Consider the following 24,109-nt stretch of genomic DNA (forward strand, 5'->3'; position numbering starts at 1 on the left):
TGCTCGTCATGACAGCGCACAAGTCTCTTGAAGCTTAAAAACACAATCAATGGCTGCCAACGAGATTTTCAACGACCTCAATATCGTTCTACAGCTCAACCAGCATATTCAGGGCGTCTCGGTCTCTGGCAATGGAGCTCGAATTCTGTCCCCGCCACCGGCAGGGTCGCTCGCCAAGCAGACTTCGTTCAAGGTGCTGACCAATCTGGACTCCGTGAGCTACTCGGAACCGCGAGAAGATGCTCAATTCGACCACCAGCGCTCCATCTTCCTGTCGGTTAGCTCGTGTGACCTCCCGTTCCACCTGCAGGGGGACAAGGACTTCAACGAGGCGAGTGCGATGGCAAAGAGACGAGCTCTCCGCTTCTCGGAGTTGGTCAAATCGCGGATCGAGTTCCTATGGGAGGTGGCTGGTGGTAAGAAGCAAGCGGAGATGGCACAACGCATTCGCCAGAAGCAGTTAGAAGAGAACGACCAAGGACGAGGACGACGAGGAGAGCAAAGTGTTCGTCGGGCAGGGGCTGCGAATGAACTGAAACAACTTCTGCCTCCGTTGGAAGAGCTGGATGAAGAAGACTACATGGCACTCATGCTGCTCATTTTCAAAGTGCTGCGCGATGATTTCGTGCTAGAACTTGCGCAAAAGCAGATTCAATGCGACTGGGAAGTGGACAGCCACCACGGGAAGACGCTGAGCTTCGACCAATTCTTCGCAGCGGTGTTCGAGCTGGTGGACGTCTGGACCTGCGATATGGAAGAGGTCACGTACGAGCGCTTTGTTCATCTGCTGGCCCGACGCATTACACGGCGAGTTGCTGTCTTCTTGGATGGGGCTGAGCTCAAGCTTTCTCTCTCGGACAACTTTGAGCCGGAAGTAGTGGTAAAGTCGATCCCGTTGCGGACGATTCCCAGGTTTGTGTCCGTCGCCCGAGTTGTTGCCGCAACGGGGATGTCAACCATAGGAGAGTTGGCACGTGCAGACCCGCAAGTTGTTGAACGCGAGCGAGTTGACTTCCTCCAGCGGAATAACGGAGGTGCTGTTCCGGATGCTCTTAGCGAAATACGCAAGATTGGACAGGACCTCGAGACTCTCCTCGCAATGTTCAAGAGCATCGCGCTTCAGTTTGAGAATATAAACTATACCCTTGACAACAATATCTTACGGAGAACGCTGAGCCCCACGGGCCCTCGCCCGCCTGGTAAACACACGAGTGAAATGGCGACCGGCAATGAAGGGCTGGCTGGTCAAGGACAACGGCACTCTGCAAAGATAGCTGTAAATGCAGATACTCCGTCCAGTGAAGCGACCAACGGCGAGGTTCGTTCAGTGGCGAGTGGAGTCGGAGAGCCTTCAGCTAGAGAAAGTGGAACCCACAGTTGTTTCGGTAAGTATGAAGCCGAAACGAGGCAGGCTCAAGCCACTGCTGTTGGGGTAACGAGCAGCACAATACCCGGAGATTATGTTCGAGTTGCTGCGGATACTACCGGAAGTCGTTTGGGTCCTCCTGCTCGCGACAGCAACTTGGATGTCGCTCCCAACCCTGACGCCGCCCGATCTAGCAAAAGAAACGGGAGTATGATTGAGGGCAAACAAACAAAAAACCAAGCTCGTAGTGGAAGTGAGAGCAGCCCCAGTCACTTTCAACCGCTCAACAACTTTCACGACTTGCAGGCCGCCGACGCGAACGTCGTAAACGCACTGCGCTCGACTTTCTTGATTGAAAAAGCGATTTCTATCGAGCGGCAAACCGAATTACCTGCTATCCGAGACGAATTGACCAAGTTCGGTGTTGACGTTGACCCAGCCAAGCTTCCGGAGGAGACTGTCAAAGATCGCTACAATGCTCTGTATGATATGCTGGTGCTGCGCGACGGTGAAAGCCTTAAAACGCTTGCGAGCGTCATGCTGGAGCAGATCAAGTTGGAACTGAGTGTGCATGGCATCATTGTTGACGACGAAGAAGACGTCGAAGAAGTGTACGACGGCTTTTTTGCGTCGGTAGTGACGGGGACGGGCGAATCTATCGTTCAAGATGCCCAACGCTGGATGGAGGGCACTGTGCAGGGCAACAAAGTCAATGATTACATCCAGCATGACTTCCATGAGCTCGAGTCGATTGATGGCGTGAAGCCGCTTGGTACCAGGCGAGGAGACGAAGAGTTTCAGTCACTACTGGCTAAGGGTACGGACGATATCGCAGATGACGCCGCTGAGAGTACCAGTAGACCACAGGGCAGGAAAAACTCAAGTCCGATACAGCGAAAACCAAGTCGCGTTCTTGCTGTGCCCCTGCCGGTCGTTGTCACTAGCCAAGAAAATCAAAGCAGACCACCCGGCCCAGTAGAAAAGTCTTTACCACACTCGTCGCAACCGGAGCAGGTGGTCGCCGCAGTGAAAGAAAATGCAGCCCACGGCTCAAGTGAAAATAAAAAGATGGCAAAGAAGAAGAAACCCGGTCACGACAAGTCTTCGGACCCTCCCCCACCTTCCGACCAGGCCCCAGCCTCTGCTGACGGAGCTAGACGTCAGTCAGGCGAAATCCAGCAAGAGACATTGCCTGCAACTTCCCGCAAGCCCAAACTCACGATCTCTACACTCGACAGCATGCAATGTAGTGCTTCTGACGATACTGAAAGTGCAAGCTCTGGTCCACCGGTGGAAGCAGCAGATAATTCTGCACCTGATGACCCCAAGCACAAACGACCGGCAGGAATATCACGCCACGGTCGTCCAGGCACTGGCTTTGAGGTTGATGGAGCCATAGATGGAAAAAAATACCACGACACGTCCGAGCAGCACACCACGCGTGATGCTCTAAACATTGCAATTGAGTTTGAAGAGGATGATAGTACGCCAGGAGCTCTTAGTTCACGGGTTGACGGGGAAAGGTGCGTTGCCCACGTGTGGTCTTGTCCATTTGTGGTCTCCCAAGCTAAGTTTACTCGTGTTCATGTTCAGATCCGTGTCAATGGAGCCCAAAGTCCCACAGATCGTAATCGGTGGCGCATCGAGCGCAGGGAATGTGCCTGTTACAGGGCGCTACATCCAGCTCTTGGGCGTAGGAACCGTGTTGATCACTAAAGGCGAGCGCGAGTTTTTCCAACTGCTTCGGTCACACGAAGGCCTCAAGACTGATCTGGTAAGTATACACCGTAAATCGCAGTGCACGAAATACTTATCTGATAAGTATCGTTCCTCCGCTATGGTGCAGGTGTGTTTCGACATTGGTACCGAGCTCGACACTGCTCTGACAAAACTCCAGACAATTCAGGAGCGCGTAGGCAACCGTGTGATTTTGTTTGGTGGCAACACGGATGAGCCTGGGAAAACACAGCAAGTCGCGCTGGAATGCCTCGCACACGGGGCACTTCATTTTGCCAACATCCCTTTCGACTTTCCTCGCTTACGAGAGAAGATCATATCGTTTTTCGAGAACTCCAAGCAGCCATACATCCTACGACAGCGAAAGCCACCCGGTCAAGCAGCTCATGTGGGCTCTACTATCGGCGCTGGGAGCCTCTTCGCACTGCATGACGAGCCACGTAAGGTTTCAACGAGCGTAGCGTTCGCAAAAACACCTCGACGTAAACTCGCGGTGGCAATCCCTGCTTTACCATCTTTGCCGCACCCCCCACGCGACAGCACTCAGTCACTACCTCAAGGGTTAAGTGAATCTCGACGAGCTGACTTCACCCCGATCGCACCCAGCACGCCTCGCTCCTCACAATTCAGGAACAAGTCACCTCGTTTTTCAGCGGCGTTGAATAAACTTATTCGATGATGTTTTTTGTCGTCTCACTACAAGCACCTTCCGATACGTCTAAAGCTGGCTGGCACGTCCGAGGTTGCGTTCTCAATTACCCCACACGCTTGATTTTGGCCAGAGGTTCCCCTCGAGCATACTGGATAACTGCCATCAGGTAGTCAACAATGCGGAGGCGGATAATGAGGTTGAGATGCTCCCACCAGTAGCCTAGCGACCCCCATACACCAATGCGTCCGCCTTCAGCGGAGGAAGAATAGAACGCGGAATGTCCACTCACAGCATAATTCCCCATGATCGAGAACCTCTCCCTGGTACAATCAGCAGAGCAAAAGCAGTCGAAAATCAGTAGGATATCGACGTATTAGCTACGAATCTGGGGAAATCCGTACCTGGTTGTGCCTCCCAGGTCTTTGTTGAGAGACCGAATCATGTTGTTGGTCCGAAAGACGAATAGCATGTCCCTCGGAAGCTGTTCCAGAAAATCGCTGATCTGAAAAGCACATTGTTAGTCGCGGTATATCAACAACCAAAGAAACGACTTGCACGCTACGTACGTTGGAGACGCGCATACTCTTAAGGTCTTCGGAAAGTTTCTTTCGCTCGGACTCGCTCATCGCCGCATCCAGACGCCCCTTGTGGTCGATTGTCCGGTATGTAAAGAGCAGAGGCAAATACTTTGCAAGATCGCCAACGTTTAGCCTTCTGCCACAGTCTTCAAGGAGTGCACTGTCACGCATGAGCATTGCTCGCCACAAATCGCAGTACGTTTTGCGAAATTCACCGTCCAGCTCACGGTAGAGTCCATGATCGAGCAGCACGAGCTGCTCTTTGCGCTTGGCTTGCGGATCGGGGTTGCGGCGCACGAAGATGTTACCAGCGTGCGGGTCACAGTGAACGAACCCGAGGCAAAACGCCATTTCGCTGAACACTTCACAAAGCGCGCGTGCCACTGCAGGCGGGTCGAGGCCAAGTTGATTGATGGCATCAATTTGCGAGATCTTCGGCGCCGCAATAAACTCCATTGACATCATCCTCTTGGTGCTCAGGTCGTCATACACGATAGGCACATGGATAGCACTGTTGTGCTTCAAGCACGCAGCAATGCGCCGACTGTTGCTCTTCTCGTTTTCGAAGTCCAACTGCAGAAGAACGCATGGTAAGGTATAGTAGCTGCTCTTACAACCAACACTTTACTAGCAAAGACGCACCTCTGACAGCAGGGCGCGCTTGAACTCGGGAAAAATCCACTGGATCTGGATGTCTGGGAAAAAATACTCGGTGAGCTGGAAGGCCCACTTGATGACTCGAATGTCGGCTTTCATCTGGGACTCCAGGTGCGGGTACTGGACTTTCACTGCCAGTTCTCGGCCTCGGTGGTCCACCGCATGATGCACCTGAGCCAGGGACGCCGAGGCAATTGGCGTGTGGTCAAACTCGTTGAAAATGTCCTGCCAGGGTCGCCCCATCTCCGTCTCGATCGTCTGCACGACGTCATCGAAGGACACGGGTTTGGCCTGGTCCTGCAGCTGGGCCAGTGTCTCCGTGTACTCCTTGGGCAGTCCGTGGTTGAACGTGGCCAGTTGCTGACCCAACTTGGTGTAGATGCCTCCGTTCTGGAAACACAAGTGGAGCAGACGCTGGGCGATGCGCTGGTTGAGGCCCTGCAGTTTTGGGCGGTAGTCTGCGTCGTCTCTCTCGACGCCTTTGAAGTTGACGCGATAGTCCCAAGCCACTTGGCCACCAGTGGCGAACACCCGCAGCGAGCGGGACAGGACTTTGCTGGATAGAGACGACGGATTAGTGGATGGAGACGGTCGGGACTGCAGAATGAAAAAGGACATTTACGCGTTGGCTTCATCTGCAGCGTAGGCGCCACCGGAGAGCAGCGCGAGAGCTGCAAGAGGCCGCCCCGAGCGTCTGGACAGCAAGCGGGACGTCATGTCGAAATTGTCGGAATGATTGCGAACAAGATTAGACGATAAGTACGTGAAAATGTGGCGACGGTCATTTACTTTTACTTCGACGGTTCAACGTGGCTACCGACACAGATACACCGAGGGACGCTATCCGTCGCCTTTACTTGCAGCTGGTGCTGCCGACGATGAACTCACCGGTGGAGTTCTCGCAGCCGCATTCGCTCGTGGTCGGGTCCTTGATGCAGTCCGTGCCGACGCCGCTGTCAGTGCCGTTGCCGCTGTTTTTGGTGCACACACACACAAGTCACGCGTTAGGAGTGTTTCTTCTACCACTTGGCTACCGATATGCGCCACTCTCTTACCTCCAGAAGAACGTCCAGCAGTCGTCGTTGGTGGCCATTTGGTCCGACGTCGGCGACTCGCACGTGTACGCAGAGCAGGTGCCGTACGGGTAGCCGTGGTTGCCGTCGTACTGGTGGTCCGTCACGAACACGGCGAAGGTTTGTGCGTCGTGCGTGCGGGTGTTGTAGGCGCATTCGGCGGCCTGGATGGCCTCGGAGACCTTGGTGGCGCTGCAGTTGTAGACGCTGGGGCACTGGCCCTTGGTGTTGGAGGTGGCCGGGTCCAGCGTTGCGGATACGAGCACGGGGGCGGCGAGCAGGGCGAACACGAGAGAGAAGTTCATCTTTTTGGCTGGGAACTTGGGATGTTGCTGGGAAATTGTCAACTGAGGACTTCCCTCCCTTGCTACATGACCATGTTGACGAGGCCATACACATGGCGATTGATTTCCAGCACCATCCTTTAACCGCCTGTAGCTGTCGTTTGTGGGCCTCATCAAGCCGAAGACAGCTCAACTCGACGATTGGAGGCACGTCCGGTGCCAGCTTTCCAGATGGCCGTTCGCCGACTGCGATTCCGAGTACGGCATGTGTTGTAGTGCCGCTATAACGCCATGTGCTGAGGTTATACCGCCGCACGCACGTACCGGTACAATGCTTGTGCCCGGCACAGTGCCGGGGGCTTACCAAGATAGTGTATTTGTTGAAGATTTATACTGATTTCCACTAGAGCACGTGATATGTAGGCCATGTTGAGTCGCTGCGCTTCAGTGGTTAGAGCAGCTCGAAGTCGAGTTGCGGATGGCCCGGCCTCTAACGTATAGCAACCCGTACATTTGACGACGACGTTCCCCAATCCTTTCGCAAGCAATCTACCCAGTGTTGTGGTTTTATAATATATTACTTGCCGGTATTATAGCTCGTGTTTCCTGGGACGAAACTCCCTGCAGCGCTGAGACGAAGAACTTTTCGCCGTGGAGCGATTATATCTAGCGTAGGAGCTGCCACAGTACCATGCACAGGCCTCATTAAACGAGGGAGTTCGAGCCAAATTCCCGCACCTTACATATTTTTAAATCTCGAAATGACATTCCCCAATTTCTATACTTAGCGCTCTTATTCGTTCGCCTTTGCTTACCACACACTATCTTGCGTCAACAACCACTCGCTTACGCCTTCGCCGACATGCCCGCTGTTTACAGACGCCATTCGAAATGGCGTCTTACAACGAGGCACTCTGCCTAAAATGCCTAGATGCTATTCGTTTGGGCTCGGGAGCGAACGTCAAATCGGCACCTCAAACAGCACACTCTGGCAGTCCGACTGAAAGGCAAATTAGGCAGATGTATTAATGTTGGTTTTAGTATGAAATTGATTAAGTACGATATAATACAACCTAACTGGTACAACTGCGTCACCCTATGAATGGCATCCTCCATTGTTAAGGATGAGATCTGAAAACGACGGCAAAACACGCCACATTCCATTCGCAAGTTGTGATTGGGTCAAACTTTTATCTGGGCGATTGAAAAGGTTTCTTTACTGATCTCAAGAAAACCATAATGCATGTACCGTATAACCTGTGTAGTGGTGATGGTTAAGTGGAATTACGGGACACGTGGGTACAAGATTGTGGGTACAAGATGGGCATCCACGCGGCAGTCGCTGATTGGCTGAAGCAACTCAGTATCCGGTAAGGAATCCAGTAGAGTGTATCCAGTAGAGAATCCAGTAGGCTTAGAGGTAGCAAGGGAGTTTGCGAACTAAGGACCTAAATCAATCACTTTGCATTTTGCCATCAAGCGACCAAGCCTTTTGGTTATGAGCCCAAGCCCCGTCTTCCCTGCCCAAGACCCCGACTACGCCTTCGCCATGGACGCCACCCCGACCACGACCGCCCGCATCAACAAGTTCAACGGAACCAACTTCCACACGTGGAAGTTCAAGATGCAGATGGTGCTCGAGGAGCGCGAACTGTGGGAAGTGACGAGTGGGGAAGTGAAGCTGGAGCACTGCACGACCACGGCGGATCAAGCGACGTTCAAGAGGAAGTCGCGTAAGGCGCTGGCGATCATCTGTCTCGCGATGGAGGACTCGCAGCTGCCGCTGGTTCGCTCGGCCAAGGACGCGCATGATGCATGGTCAAGACTGGAAGGACACTTCGAGAAGAAGAGTTTGGCCAACAAGCTCTTTCTTCGTCGGCGTTTCTTCACGACGATGATGGACGAAGGTGATGATGTGTTGGAGCACATCAACAAGCTCAAGACGCTGGCGGAGCAGCTCGACGCGGTTGGCGCTCCGGTCAGCGAGGACGACTTGGTGATCACGCTTCTGGGCAGTCTGAGCGAGTCGTACCAGTTCCTGATCACGGCGTTGGAGTCGAGAGCCGACTCGCTGCCGTGGGAACTCGTGACGTCTCGGCTGCTGCATGAAGACATGAAGCGCAAGGAACAAGGTGGCGGCGGCGTCGACGGAGCCGCGCACGGCCAAGGTCAAGCGTTCATGGTCAACAACAACAAGCGCAAAGGACGTCCGGTGAAGAAGACCGGGGCGTGCCACAACTGCGGCAAACAAGGACATTGGATCGCGGAGTGTCCCTCGCGGGTCCAGAACGACGCTGAGCGATATCGGTCGCAGCGTGCGAACGTCGCGCAGGACGAAGAAGATCCTGGCGACTACCTTTTCTCGGTTGGTCGTACGAGCAGTGCCGCCAAGCCGAGTGACATGTGGCTGGTCGACTCGGGTGCGACGCAGCACATGACGAGTTCCAAGACGTACATGAGGAACTACAAGAAGATGGCTCCGGTGGACGTGCATCTCGCGGACGACGGTGTGGTTCAGGCGGTGGGGACCGGCGACATTGTCATGTCGATGAAGACGCCGCGCGGCATGAAGAAGGGTGTGCTCACGAATGTGTGGCATATCCCGAAGCTGTCGCGCAACCTGTTTTCGGTCGGCCGCTTCATCAAGGACGTCGGGCCAGTGACCTTCGAGAGCGACGGGTGCTTCGCGGACAACAAGGGTCTCAAGTGGCAGCTCGGCGCTCGTGAGGGCAAAGGGCTGTTCAAGCTGTGCATGACTCCGATGATGCCTGACGAGGCCAATGCGGCAAGTTCGAAGGATCGCCAAGGGGACACCACGTCGTACCTCTGGCACCTCCGACTTGGTCGCATTGGCCATGGCGGTCTAGACGCCATCGTCAAGAAGAGCTACGGTGTTGGCATCGACATGACGTCGGTGAAGCAGTGGGAGCTGTGCGACGGGTGTGCACTCGGCAAGCAAACGCGAGTGAGCTACATGAAGTCGTCCCCGAACCGTGCCAAGCAAGTGCTGGAGGTGGTTCACAGCGATGTGTGCGGCCCCATGCAGACGCCAACGTTTGGGGGCAAGCGCTACTTCGTCACGTTCATCGATGACAAGTCGCACTTCTGCGTCGTGTACTTGCTGAGGAACAAGTCCGAGGTGGCTGCCAAGTTCGCGGAGTTTGTGGCGTTTGCTGAAACTCAGACCGGCAAGCGCGTAAAGACACTCCGGAGCGACAATGGTGGCGAGTACACTTCCGGCGCGATGGCCAAGTTCTGTGCGGACCGCGGTATCGTGCAGAAGTTCACTCCGCCGTACACGCCTCAGCTGAATGGAGTGGCCGAGCGCATGAACTGGACGTTGGTGGAGTGTGCGCGCTGCATGCTGGAACATGCCGGATTGCCCAAGACGTATTGGGGTGAAGCGGTGATGACGGCTACGTTCCTCCGTAATCGGTGTCCGACACGCGCCATCAGCCACGACAAGTCTCCGCACCAAGTTTGGACTGGCAAGAAGCAGCTGCTGGCGAACCTGAAGGTGTTCGGTTGCCACGCGTATGTGCACGTGCCGAAGGCGAAGCGCACCAAGTTTGACGCTCGGTCGGTGCGCTGTCGGTTCCTGGGGTACTCGGAGCACGAGAAAGCGTATCGATTCGAAGAACTGGAGAGCAGTCGCGTGCTGATGAGCCGCGACGCGCAGTTCATGGAAGACGTCTTCGACAGTGGGAGACATGACTACCATCAGAGGGAGGTGGTGGTCATTCAAGATGAAGAGACGACGGATCAAGATTCGTCGCAGTCGGATGAAAACGACAACGAAGAAGAGGAAGAGGAGGAAGCTGCGCGGGACGAAGACTTCGGGCCCGGCAACAAGCGACACCCGCGGACGCAGTCGCTGGAGGAAGCCACGGAGGTTCCAAGTGCCAAGCGGTATGCGTCGCAGAGTCGACACCAGACTCTGGACGAGATGTCTGCTACGGCTCAAGAAAGTCAAGACTTCGAAGCTGCGTACGTCGTGGATTCAGTGGGAGAAATGCCGACCACGTTCAAGTCGGCGATGGAATCCAGCGACGCAGTCAAGTGGAAGGAGGCGTGCGACTCGGAGTGTGACTCGCTGCTCAAGAACGACACGTGGGATGTCGTACCACTGCCGAAGGGACGCAAGGCGATCGGCTGCAGATGGGTGTTTCGCGTGAAGGAGAATGTGGTGAAGTGGATGTTGGAAATTTCGTGATGGACCAACGATGGGCTAGGATCGGACGGGACCGGACGTACGATCGGAGGTTGATGAAGGCAGACTTTGGAGGGATTAAATTGGACCTGAGGGGTAGGGGTATGGAGACCCAATGGGTACAGTGGCGCCATCAGTCATCGGTGTATACCGGTATGCGGTATGGTGCGATCATTTCGATATGCGATCATGGCCACCACTGCGATCGCGATCCCGATCGCAAATGGCGATCGTGACGTACCACTTTGGTGGTACACCCGCAATCATTCCGGAGTAAAAGATCTGTGGAAGGTACCTCGGGAGATGGGTGAAAGAATCCAGTAAAGGGGGTAGGTAGGAAGCTGAGGTCATTGCTTGTTTTGATTTGCCTTCGCTTAATAAGAGAAGAAGAAGCTTTCCCTTGCAACACAAGTGGCGTTCGTTTATTCCAGGCTGGGAAGTATATTGGCCCTCCTGACGACTTCGGACTCACCTCGTCGCGCAAGGTAACCACACGGGAGCCCCTGGATCGCTTGGCCAGGTGCGCAACCACTTAACCCCCCCCCCCCCCCCCCAGAAGACCCCGCCATAGGAGGCGGCAAGCACGTAAAGGAACACACCCAAGGACACCCCCCACGCCGATCAAGCCCCACCAGGCCCCGATCGGCAGACCACCGACGTCCGCGTGAAGAATACCCGCGTAGACGTCACCCCCCAGTTCCCCGGAAGGAGCCGTCCAGCTCCCCACCCCATCCTGGTAACCACCGACGCCTTCAGTGAACACCGGAAGAGCGTAACCCGCCCCGCCGTCGGGTACACAAGGTGAATACAAGGTTCCGATCGCGCCAGATCAACGGAGTACCCCCTCCGATAGTCGGCAGTCCGGGCGTACCGCTGGTAAGCCGGAGATCACGACAGCAATTTTCGTGATCCCGCTTCGCCACAATGGTGCGCGTGCCCGGATCTTCTGGTGATTCACAGGGATTTCACCGTGAGTCCACAGAAGAAGACGTCAAAATCAAGATGGAACCAGGGAACGAGTCGTCGACGGAAGAAGGATCGCCGCCGACGGCGCTGAAAGCGCCAGGATCCACTGATCGTGAGAGTGCCGGGAGGAGCTCTGACGATGTGAAAGAGGAAGGTTCAGCGATGGACCTAGAAGAAAAGCCTCAAACCCCTCCCCAGGTCCCCTCGGGGACCCCCGCGGATCGCGATGCGAATCGTGATCCGCCGGACGAAGGTCCGACGGTGAAAACCGAAGGACCTTCATCCAAAACCACTCCTCCAGTTCCGCACGCAACCTCGAAGAAGAAGAAGTCGAAGACCTCACGCAAGAAGCTGAAGGCACCGGAGTCTGAAGCCGAAGACCAGGAGGATCGCAACACGTGGACGGACGAGCAACTGGAGTCTGCCTTCTTCTACAAGGACCTTTACAAGTTCCTGCACGAAGACCCTGTAATGAAGATCGTGCGCCCGAAGCCAATTGGGGAACTGCAAGGTCCAGTGAAGGCACCGAAGGAAGTAACCAGCCAACTCGAGGCGGTGAAACTGCTGATGCGCATGCTGAAAGAAGCGGGAATCGTGCTCGGCTCCTTCGACGCGAACGAGCTATTCGACTTGGAATTGCCAATCATCAGGGAATCAACGCTGAGCCTGTTCGCGAAGCTGACGCCCCTTGTCGGTAGTGTCGTCCCGGTTCAACGTGAAAGACCAACGCCGACTCGCAGCCAAACCGGATCGTCGCAATACGCCCCAGCCACATCCGAAGCGGGATCGGACAGCTCGATCGAGCTGCAGCGGATGACACTTGGGCCGGCCGGAGCAGCCATGCTACAGTCGCGAAAGGAGAGATCGGAAACCAAGCCGACAGTGATCGCGACGAGCGATCCAGCCCAAGCTCCCCCTGAACGCATGCAATCGTTCTTCAATGCAGCAATGGAGCGTTTCCTGAAGGAACAGCAAGCGGTCTCGACCACGCCAGTCGTCAACCAAGCCACCTGGAGCTCAAGACGTTGACATGGAGTCCGTGGAGTCGAATCGCCGGGACCATTCGCACCCGAGCGAATACGATCCGGATGACCTGGGTGTCGACGCTACCCCTCGTGCCGCAGTCGCATCTGCTGGGACTACAGGCGGCGGAACACTCTCAGCCACAAGGATCCGAGTCTCCGCGATCTCAGAACTGAAGGAATTTTCGGGGAAGGACAACGACGAAGATCGTGCCAGAAGCTGGTTCGGCAAACTGAAGTCTGCCTTTGTCCGCGATCAAGCTCCTGACGGCGAGAAGTGTCTGGTGTTTGGAGATCTGCTCACTGGACCCGCACGTAACTGGTACCGACAGCTGAGTCGAACGACGCGCGGCAACTGGAAGAGCTTGTCTAAGAACTTCCAGACTCAATACTGCGGACGTGGCGTGTCTGTCGCGAGACAATACTACCATGCGCGAAAGCGATCGGATGAATCGCCGCTGGAATATCTGCACCGTCTGAATGTCGTTGGTTTGCGAGCTCAGCTCTCGATCAAGGATGGATCGATTGAGGTCCGCCGTGAACATGTCGATCACTTCATCGAAACACTCGACGATCGCGATCTAGCCAGCCAACTGGCACTGCTAAGAATTCCGGACGCAGACACTCTCGAAGAGACACTGCGATCCCGACAACGTGCGAAGGCGAGACAAGGAAAGACGGTGTATGGGTCCATCAAACCCAAGCAGAAATCACCCACGGGAATCACCCCATCCGCGAATGCCCGCGCAGTCCGCGCAATCCGCGCAACAGTCAACTCGAGCGACTCCGAATTGGAAACCAGCGGATCGGAGGGTGAGGGAGACCTACGCAAGGTGTACTTCGCGGCAACGCCCGATCAGCCGACCAGATCGCATTCGGATCAGGAGCAACGCCGTCCTAGTCGAGACTCCAACGACCGTCGCCTTGACCGTCCAGCCGGATCTCTCGAGGGAGAAGCCCCGCGGAAGCCATGTTCCCACTGTGGATCGTCGAAGCACACCGATCTTGGTTGCTGGAAGCGTCTGACGTGCGAGAAATGTGGCAAGAAGGGCCACCCGACCGATCGCTGCCTCTTCGTCTGCAAGGCCTGCGGCGAGATTCACGGAGCCGGAGAGTGCCCGATGGAAGAGTTCTACAACTTGATCCGTCAATGGTACAACCCCACCAAGCACGGTGGAATGCTCCCGCAAGCGGCTGAAAAGATGTTAAACTAGAACGCTCGCCGGGTTTGAATCCGGTACGAGACGAGCGTTCTCAGTTCTGCATCTATGCATATGTCGAAAAACAGTCGAAGTCAGAGGTGAGTAAGCTGATTCGGCCGACGGACAATACATGCGACCTTCATGACAAACGTACCATGGCGATCTCCAGCCTCCACCAAGTCGACGAGTATTCGCGATCAGAAGTGACGATGGCTCTGGATCTCCTGCACGGAGAGTCGCGAGGATATTGGAAGTACCATGTGCCAGACAAGAAATTCCGGCAGGCGAAAGCCATGGGGAAGATCAACAACGAAAGAGCCACATTGCTGTTTGACAGCGGCGCCGAGGTGTCCATTCTGGATGCCGCCTTTGCTCGTAAGGTTGGGTGCTACATAGACAACAGTCAAGAGTTGGAATGTGAAGGAGTTGGTAAGAATCCCCTATATGGCGGATGGGCGTACCAGAATCAAGATCACGCTCGCTGGATCACTGGTGTACTACTTCGACGCGTGGGTTGGTCCGCCCACAGGCGGCCAAGACCTGATCCTGGGGATGGACTTCATGGTGCCAGCTGGCATTCGCCTCGATCTGGCTGATGGATCAATCAATCTTCCAGACGAAGTGCGGATTCAGCTAGCCGGCCGACGTCAACTCTACGGAGAGAAGGTCACGCAGGTCAAGCTCGGAGAACATTGCCAGTTGGAAGTCGGAGAGTCGATCGAGATTCGGAAGGGTTTCATCTTGTCGAGCCACCGGAAACTGTGGGTTACTCGAGGAGATAGATGGGTACCGAGTCTGGTGACAGGGTTCGGGAAAACTCGCTATCTGAAGATCACGAATATCAGCGATCAGAAGTTAGTATTGCAAGACGACACCCATGTCGGCATGTGGCTTGAAGGAGGACGCGTACCTCGCACTCCCGGTTTCGTGTTACTTGGATCGCGCAGGTATGCCGAGTGGCAGAATCTAGCTTTCCAGTCTACTACAGACCGTGTGGAGGTAGAAGAGCATGAACTCGCTCCTACCGGACCCATGGTAGATCGACCTCAGTACGACACACCGATGAAAATCCTGCGTCGTGACCGCGGAGCCTCGAGATCGGTCGTCGCACAACTAACCGTGCCTCGACCCGCCGAGATGAAACCAGAAACTGAGGGGTCTCCAAGGGATCAGGAAGGTGGCACCGGCGATCAGGACGCGAGAGAATCTCCGCCAATGGAGCAGGCCACACGAAACGAGATGACTGCGGACCAGAAGGAGTCTATGCCCCAGGCCGAAACGCCTCCGATCGTTGATCCGGAACCGCTGGATGACGAAGAAGTATGTTACCACGAAGGTGGCGACCTGTTCGCGGAAGATGTGGAGAGACAGATGGCAATCTTGCCGGAAGTAGTGACCACCACCGATGAAGTCACGATCGAGGATATCCAGGTGGGCGATCCTGAGTCAAACACCCCGGAAGAAATCGATCGCCTGCGGCAGATAATTTGGAGGCGGAAACATCTCCTGATCGGGAAGGGGAACGCGTTACCACCAGCTGCCGTTGGCGCAGTCTGCGACATCGATGTGGGAGGAGCAGCTCCTGTTGCACAACGTGTCCGAAAAGTCGCTCCACAGTTCGTGAGAAGCTGTCGGATCTGATCAAGAGCCTGTTATCGGCGAAGATGATCACGCCGTCGACTTCACCGTGGGCCTCTCCGATCGTAATCATCATCAAGAAGAACGGCGTTGACATCCGGCTCTGTATCGACTACAGGCTGGTGAATAGTTTGACGAGACTGATGGTGTACCCCATGCCGCTGATTAGCGATCTCTTGGAAGACTTGGACAAAGTGCTCTGGTATTGCTCACTCGATATGGCAAGTGGCTTCTGGGTAGTCTCCATGACAGAACGCGCACGAAAGATCTCTGCGTTCATCACACCGTTCGGGTTGTTCGAGTGGACGCGTATGCCTTTCGGGTTGAAGAATGCGCCACAGATCTACCAGCGATTGATTGATAACGCGCTGTATGGACACTTCCGAATCCGCGCCGGTCACGATCCGTCGAAACCGATCGACGTGTTCGATTCAGGCGAGCCAGAACCAGAGCCGAGACCGTCAGTGTTGGGAAGGCGATCGTACATCGATGATATTCTGGTGACTGCGATCACTTGGGACATGCTGTGTGAGAAGGTTGAAGCACTGCTCGATGCTTGCGAACGATGGAATTTGTCCATCAGTGTGGTCAAAAGTTTCTGGGGCCGACGAAAAGTAGACTACTTGGGACACCGAGTGTCCGTCGACGGTTTGGAAGCCCATCCGAAAGATCTTGAAGTGTTAGGCAACCTTCCCTTCCCGCAGACTCTGCGATCGATGCAGTCCTTCCTTGGAAGTTTGAACTACTACAGTCGTTTCATCGAAGACTTCGCGGTCTACGCCGCTGTCCTGTACGAGCTGCGCGAAGCGGATTTCCACGAGATAGTTCAGCAGAACAGGTCCATCCCCGGCGAACAAGTAGCTGGGGGCGTTGTCACGCGAGCAGAAGATGCTGACCGTTGGGCCCGAGCGAAAATCGCATTCACGATGCTGAAGGCCAAGATCGTGTCCACCCCGGTACTGAAACATTTCGATCCAGATCGCACCCCGGTGATCGTAGTCTATGCGAGCCAGTGGGCGATCTCCGCGGCACTCGTACAAGAGCATGATGGCGTGTACTGGCCAGTAACCTTCACCAGTCGTACTCTGAAGCCCAACGAGATCAACTACGGGATTGTCGACAAGGAAGTCTTGGCACTCCTGCGGATGCTAGACGTGAATTACACACTGTTGGCGACGAGGTCGATCTTGGTGCTGTCCAGACATTCGACGCTGGCGTGGCTGGTCAACTCGGCTGGCTTCCAGGGGAGACTGGGTAATTGGGCAGCTTTGTTGTCAGAATGGACGTTAGAGATCAGGAAGTGCACGAAAGGGGAGGATGAGATTCTGGGAGCGATCGCAGCAAGCATCACACCTCGCGCGGAGGTAGACGAGGCGCTGATCGCGATTGCCCCAGTGAAGCAGCCCCGACAGACGATCACCCTGCCACCCCCTACGGTCGAAGCGGATGAAGCCTTGCTGGTCGCGAGTTTCGACGGATCAGCGCGTGTCAAACGCAGTGGTGGCGCTTATAGCGCGATCGTGTGGAAGCTGCCGGGATGGACGATCGTCAGCGGCCGCATCGGAGTACATGCCTGATCTGACGGTGAACGAAGCTGAATACCGCGGACTGTTGTTGTGTTTCGGTCTCCTGTCCACTATGGACAGGGGGCGGGTCGTGATCTGTGGTGACTCCAATTTAGTGATCCGGCAAATGCGTGGTGAGATCGCATGCAAGGCCCCTGGCCTGTTGTTATTGCGCGAGAAAGCGATGGATCGGCTCCGATCGTGGCCAAGACACGAGTTCTTACATATGAAACGAGATTGGAACCAGAGTGCGGACAAGTTAGCTAGCGAAGCTCTTCAACGAGGCGAAGGAACCGTAGTTACCTCGGAAGCTGATCGACAGGACCTGATCACACTCAATCGGCTGGACGAGCTCCTGAAGCCGAAGGATAATAACGCTGTAGCTCGTGTATCAGCGGTGACGCGATCGGCACGACGGTCGAGACGAGTGCCGAGAGTTCTGCAAGAAGCGATCGTGCAACGCATCAGAAGTGAACGGATCACGCAAGCCCAAGACGAAGAGCAGTGGATCGCGAACATGAAATCGTACCTGCGGGGCGAGGTGACCGACCTGTCGTCGAACGATGCTAAGTCCTGCGCCAAGACCGCTTGCGATTACGAGCTGGACGAGAGCGGACTCCTGCTGTACTGCCCGACAAAACCGCAATCGGACGAAGACCGAGAATCCCTCACGCGGCTGGTCATCCCGGAGACGCTACAACAAGACGTCCTGCATCATTACCACGCTAGCCTGGAAGGCGGGCACCAAGGGATCGGGAGGACTTACCAGCGTGTCAAGGCGCACTTCCACTGGAGAGGGCTGTTCAGGAGTGTTCAGCGGTTCGTGGGAGAATGTGTGGATTGTGAAACTGGGAAAGGGCGCCCCCTCATTCAGGGAGAATCGCCAGGGAATGTACAAGCTACGTACCCATTCCAAATGATCGCCATGGACCACATTCCGTCTCTACCGAAGTCGTACAAAGGAAACACAGAGCTGTTAATCTGGGTTGACCTTTTCACCGGATACGTGATCGCGAAGGCTAGCGCCTCTCGCACGGCCCAAACGATTGCCGAGAATTACGAAGAATACGTCTTTCGACGTTTCGGCGCCAGTGAGGTCATCCGCCATGATCGAGAGCCCGGTTTTATGTCAGATTTCTTCCGTGCTTTTAGCCGGATAGTGGGTCAGAAACAGAGAGCTACAATGGCATACCGGCCGCAAGCCAACGGAACTGCCGAACGAATGGTGCAGACTCTGACGCGATCGCTGAAGATGTACGTGTCAGACGTGAACCAGAGAGACTGGGACGAGTACGCGGAGCGACTCACGTTCGCTCTAAACACGGCCCAGGATCGAGTTCGTGGTGACACGCCTTTCTACCTGGCCCATGGGTGGGACCCGCGATCGACACTGGAGGCAGCGCTACCGTTAGGCAGCACGCGCCGACGCGATCAGGAGCCCCGTCGATGGAGGTACCACGTACAAGAACACTACCAGCGAGCGCGGGAACAGGTTCGCGAGCGACTGCGCGAGGCGATCAGAGGCAGAGCCAACCGACACAACGAAGATCTGCGGCCCCACAACATCGCGATGGGCGCTCAGGTATGGCTACACCTCGATCGAGTCAAGGAGGGGTATGCACGGAAGCTCGCACACCTGTGGCATGGACCTTTTCGTGTCGCCGAGATGATCGACGATCACGCCGCACGTCTTGAGATCGCGGGTTCGGAGTATAGGATCTTCCCGATCGTGCATGTGTCCAAATTGAAGTTGGTCCGGAGGTTTCCCGATCGTCCTGACGCGCCGTTGCTTGTGGCCGAGAGCGATCGCCTGGACTTCGATGAGGCCCTCCTGCCGGAGGACAGCTGGGAGACCCCACTCGACGAAGGCGAGTTTGAAGTGGAGAAGATCGCGGATGTAAGAACCGGCCGCCGGACGCGCTACGGACGAGTCCACCGAGATTTTCTGGTGTTCTGGAAGGGTTACGACGATCCAACTTGGGTCGATGAGGCGGACCTTAATTGCGGCGCTATGTTGCGCGACTTTGAACGAGGACTGGCCAGCCGGAACAGATTTGAGGTGATGCAGTCCCATGAAGGGGAAGCGGAAGACCCCCTGCAGTAACAGGCACTGTAGGGGAGGAGGAGAATGAAGGATGTGCGGGATGGCCGCACATCGGAGGAAGGGGTAATTTGTGAATTGTGAGTTTGCGATCGGGGAAGGAAGAGGCAGATCGGGGTCGTGTGACCCAATAAAGAGGGAAAGAGAGGAGAAAGAATGTATTGCAGAAGCTTATCAAGACCTCGGAGAGGGTTACTTCACTCAGAATCGACGATGGACCGAAACTTACCGTCTAGGCGTGCGATGCGGGACCCGGGATGATCGCTCAGTTGTGTGCGATATTGGTTGCGCCACGGGTCAGGCAGAATCGGCGGTAGGAAGAGCGTTGATTAAGTCAGGGGGCGCCCGCGTGGCTCCAAAACCGGGGTACCAAAAGCACCGTTCGTTTTGGCGCGGAAAATGAAGGAAGAAGGGATCCAGAAGCAGGTCGAGATCGCAGTGTCCAGCGATCATCCCAGCCAGTAGATGCTTGAGGATGGTCTGCCACCGGGGCCCAGCGCGAGATCGACGCTGTTTGCACCCGAGCCAAAACTTAGCCAGAAAAGGGTTGGCCAACTTCATGGCCTTGGTGATCGGTAGCTTGTGGGTAGACTCCCAGAATGCTTGACGAAACTCCTTTTCGAATGCCGCGTACAACTGTACGAACTCCGCGAACCATCCTGTTGCATCAAACGATCGCGGCGGAACTGCCCGACCCAACACAATCCATGGTCGCAGTTTATACAACGCCAAGATATTAGCCTGGGTGATCAAGTCGGGATTCCAGGTGCCAGCAGAAGGAGTGCGGGTCCGACGCGGGAACAGCCAAGATGGCGGACGACTCCACTGACGGAATAACGTGGCGACTGTCAAATGGCGGACGCTGAGTTGACGAACCGGAGAAAGAGGCCAAGGGTCTACGTCCGTACCCGCGAACCTTACAGGACTCCGGTACCCTGGGATCCAACGGTCCCGAGAGATGGTGGTGGGATCGAGCTGATCGAGCTCGGCATCGGACAAGACAGAGTTCGCTGAATCGCTGCTGTCGGAATCGCCCGAGTGGTGGTCGCCGGCGGAGCTGCCTCCGGACGAGTCACCGCCATCACCACCGCCATCACCGCCGCCGCCATCGTCGTTGGCGCCCTCGTGGTCGCTGTCTTTGTTATCGCCGTCGTTACCGTCATCATTGTGGTCGCCGTCGCCGTCGTTGTCGTCATCATCGCCGTCGTTATCGTCGTCATCGCCGTCGTTACCGTCATCATTGCGGTCGCCGTCGCCGTCGTTACCGTCATCGTCGTCATGGTGGTCGCCGTCACCGGCGTTACCGCCATCGTCGTTATGGTGGTCGCCGTCACCGGCGTTACCGCCATCGTCGTTATCGCGGTCATCGTCACCGGCGTTACCGCCATCGTCGTTATTGCCGTCGTCGTTGGCTTGGCCATCCGATCCACGATCGCTAGAAGAGTCGACGTTGATCGGCTTGCTGGGGGTACCTGCTGCGCGACGCTTCGATCGGGACAAATGTGATCGTCTACCAGAAGAACGCGATCGAGCGAGACCGGCGTTCAGAGCGTCATCATCGTCGCTGTCGCCGGATGAAGGAGATCGGCGACGTCGAGACTTGTGAGGCCGCTTGCGACGAGACGACGGACTTGATGGAGAGCGACGGGAAGGAGAGCGGCTGGCGAGACGTTTCCGTGATGGAATCTTTTTCAGCAGGGAAGGATCGCTGGCTGGCGTGGGAACAGGAGTCGCCGGAGGAACGATCGAGCCAGGTTGATGTATGCTGGTGATGTCCGAAAGGCGCCGCAAAGCACCGTCCCGCTCTGTGATCAGCTGATCACGCACGCTCTCCAGATCTTGTTGGGATTGGCGGGCGGTCGCGAGGTCGGTACGCAACACGGCATTAGTGCTGCTCAGCTGGTGGTTGGCGGCTACCGAAGACTGGAGGCTGCTTGCCCGCTGCTCCAGCCGAGCTATGGAAAGGCGGGCGGACGTGACTTGGTTACCTGCAAGAAAGAGAAACGCGATTAGATCAACGGACGCTGAAGAATCGACACGATTACGTACGTGCTTGTGAAAGCTCGTTCCGAGCGCGATCACGTTCTTGGGTCACCCGTTGTAGTTTCGCCGCTTGATCGCTTAGATCTAGGTCGGACTTGTCCAGTAGGTCCTGCAGCCGTTGTCGTTCCTGAAGACTCTGGTCGAGGGCACGCCGGGAACCGTGTCGGGCTTGCGCCAACTGGTCGCGCAATTCGGACGCACGACGCTCGAGTAGCGCTACCTGTTGCCGGAGGATCTGCGCCGATCCCTCGAGTGCCTTCTGGGAGGTCTCGAGATCGCGAATTGAGTCGCGGGCCTGATCCAGATCGCGGTTCGCTAGACCTTGGGCTGCGATCGCCACGTTCAGCTGGGATTGGAGTTGAAGGGTGTTCGGGTTGACCCCAGACGGAGGCAGAGCTGTGCCACCAGAAGTCGTGCTGGCAACTGCCAATGCAGCCGTTAGACGCCGCTCCAAATCGTCGATTTCCCTTTGGAAGTCAGCGACGGCTTCCGCGTGTACGTGATCTTGGAGGCGCATACGATCACGGAGGTTGGTGAGCTCGGTTGCATTGTCGAGTCTCCGGGCCAGAGCTTCTCGGGTTTCCGCTAAGTCCAGGATAGACTGCGCGAGACGATGGGACAGCTGATCGTACTTCTGTTGGACGAAGCAGACGAATGGGGACGCCGACTGAGCTGCTGAACGAATTGTGTGCTCCAGGTCTGCCACACGTTGTCGCAAGGCGAAGTAGGACTGCAACAAGTCGTTGTAGCTGCGCTGGAGTGCCTGAAACTCACTCTCGCGATCCAGAGCGGCTTCAACTGCAGCCAACGATCTCCGGATGGTGATCTGGTCTAAGGGCGGCAACGAGGAACCAGCTTGAGGCAACGACTCAGTTGAGAGATCGCCAGGTTGACCCTCAATTCGGCGTGCATGTTCGGAGAAAGCTGCAGGAGTTGTGACGGTGGCATCGGAAGCCACAGTAACAGCGGCGGACGGATTCGAGGTCGTAGCCCTCTGCTGCGACGAAGGAGACCGGGAGGATGCTGACGTGGGCGAGTGCGAAGAAGGATCGCTCAGGGAATGCCCCTGACCCGGCGAAGAGTTGCCTGACATGGTGTGGTGGCGAGGAGCGATAAGAAGAAGTGACGAGTGTGCACGCCAAGACTGTTGGGCAGCCCCGGCATGTACAGGGGGCGATTGTGGTGAAGTGGATGTTGGAAATTTCGTGATGGACCAACGATGGGCTAGGATCGGACGGGACCGGACGTACGATCGGAGGTTGATGAAGGCAGACTTTGGAGGGATTAAATTGGACCTGAGGGGTAGGGGTATGGAGACCCAATGGGTACAGTGGCGCCATCAGTCATCGGTGTATACCGGTATGCGGTATGGTGCGATCATTTCGATATGCGATCATGGCCACCACTGCGATCGCGATCCCGATCGCAAATGGCGATCGTGACGTACCACTTTGGTGGTACACCCGCAATCATTCCGGAGTAAAAGATCTGTGGAAGGTACCTCGGGAGATGGGTGAAAGAATCCAGTAAAGGGGGGAGGTAGGAAACTGAGGTCATTGCTTGTTTTGGTTTGCCTTCGCTTAATAAGAGAAGAAGAAGCTTTCCCTTGCAACACAAGTGGCGTTCGTTTATTCCAGGCTGGGAAGTATATTGGCCCTCCTGACGACTTCGGACTCACCTCGTCGCGCAAGGTAACCACACGGGAGCCCCTGGATCGCTTGGCCAGGTGCGCAACCACTTAACCCCCCCCCCCCCCCCCCCAGAAGACCCCGCCATAGGAGGCGGCAAGCACGTAAAGGAACACACCCAAGGACACCCCCCACGCCGATCAAGCCCCACCAGGCCCCGATCGGCAGACCACCGACGTCCGCGTGAAGAATACCCGCGTAGACGTCACCCCCCAGTTCCCCGGAAGGAGCCGTCCAGCTCCCCACCCCATCCTGGTAACCACCGACGCCTTCAGTGAACACCGGAAGAGCGTAACCCGCCCCGCCGTCGGGTACACAAGGTGAATACAAGGTTCCGATCGCGCCAGATCAACGGAGTACCCCCTCCGATAGTCGGCAGTCCGGGCGTACCGCTGGTAAGCCGGAGATCACGACAGCAATTTTCGTGATCCCGCTTCGCCACAAGAACCAAGCTGGAGAGATTGAGCGGTTCAAGGCGCGACTGGTGGCCAAGGGGTTTTCGCAGAAGTACGGCATCGACTACGACGAGACCTTCGCACCCGTGGCCAAGTTCACGTCCATCCGGATCGTACTGAGTCTGGCTGCCAAGTATGGTCTCAAGCTGCACCAGATGGATGTCAAGACGGCGTTCCTCAACGGTGTGCTGGACGAAGACATCTACATGGCACAGCCGGATGGCTATATGGACGAAGACCACCCGGACCACGTATGCAAGCTCAAGCGGTCGCTGTACGGACTGAAGCAGTCGCCGCGCATGTGGAACCAGACCATCGACGACTTCATGCTCAAGCTGGAGTTCAAGAAGTGCGAGTCCGACCACTGCATCTACTTGAAGCGTGACGGCCAAGACATGATCTTCGTGGCGCTCTGCGTTGACGACTTAGTCCTCGCCAGCAGCAGCGACAAGATGCTCCTCGACACCAATCAGGCGCTCAGTCACCGCTTCGAGATGACGGACATGGGTCAGCTCAAGTTGTAATGGGTCTGCTTAGACCCACTACTTAAGCTTACACGTGTGCGCACGTGTATGAGGAAGCGTAGGTGTATTTAGCTTAAGTTCAGTATACTTGTATCCGCAAGTATACTTAAACCTAGATAAAGGAACCGAACGATAGCTTTGGTGGCAAATGAGAACTGTATTGATTGTAAATGGGGTTTCCTCCTAATACTGATATTTCTAATGAGAGGTTTCTGCCATTGGATGGCTGGCAGAACCCCTATCTATTGAATGACTCTCATTGGTAGAAATATGTTACTTTCTACCAGTCATATGCTTTGGGCTATGAATGTGGACCACCTTGTGGAGTGGTCAACCTGAATGTATCCC

The 24,109-nt window shown here is 55.8% G+C and overlaps 3 protein-coding genes across 3 annotated transcripts; 1 reads left to right on the forward strand and 2 right to left on the reverse strand.

Annotated features, from left to right (window-relative positions):
- Positions 1–49: 49 nt before the first annotated feature.
- On the forward strand, positions 50–3,782 carry KRP23_14306 (uncharacterized protein; the record flags this gene model as incomplete). The annotated part of the gene is made up of 3 exons (XM_067885115.1): positions 50–2,889; positions 2,960–3,140; positions 3,213–3,782. The coding sequence occupies 3 exons, from the start codon at positions 50–52 to the stop codon at positions 3,780–3,782; spliced, it is 3,591 nt and encodes a 1,196-aa protein (XP_067737864.1).
- Positions 3,783–3,858: 76 nt separating this feature from the next.
- KRP23_14307 (Secreted RxLR effector protein 27) lies at positions 3,859–5,707 on the reverse strand (the record flags this gene model as incomplete). The annotated part of the gene is made up of 5 exons (XM_067885116.1): positions 3,859–4,075; positions 4,157–4,257; positions 4,322–4,906; positions 4,976–5,546; positions 5,613–5,707. 5 exons carry the CDS (start codon positions 5,705–5,707, stop codon positions 3,859–3,861), a joined length of 1,569 nt encoding a protein of 522 aa, XP_067737865.1.
- Positions 5,708–5,843: 136 nt separating this feature from the next.
- KRP23_14308 (uncharacterized protein) lies at positions 5,844–6,368 on the reverse strand (the record flags this gene model as incomplete). Its single annotated transcript, XM_067885117.1, has 2 exons — positions 5,844–5,961; positions 6,046–6,368. The coding sequence occupies 2 exons, from the start codon at positions 6,366–6,368 to the stop codon at positions 5,844–5,846; spliced, it is 441 nt and encodes a 146-aa protein (XP_067737866.1).
- Between the last annotated feature and the right edge of the window lie 17,741 nt (positions 6,369–24,109).

The sequence above is a fragment of the Phytophthora ramorum genome, assembly GCF_020800215.1.
Source record: "Phytophthora ramorum isolate Pr-102 chromosome Unknown Phyram_PR-102_s0020, whole genome shotgun sequence".
Classification (NCBI taxonomy): domain Eukaryota; phylum Oomycota; class Peronosporomycetes; order Peronosporales; family Peronosporaceae; genus Phytophthora; species Phytophthora ramorum.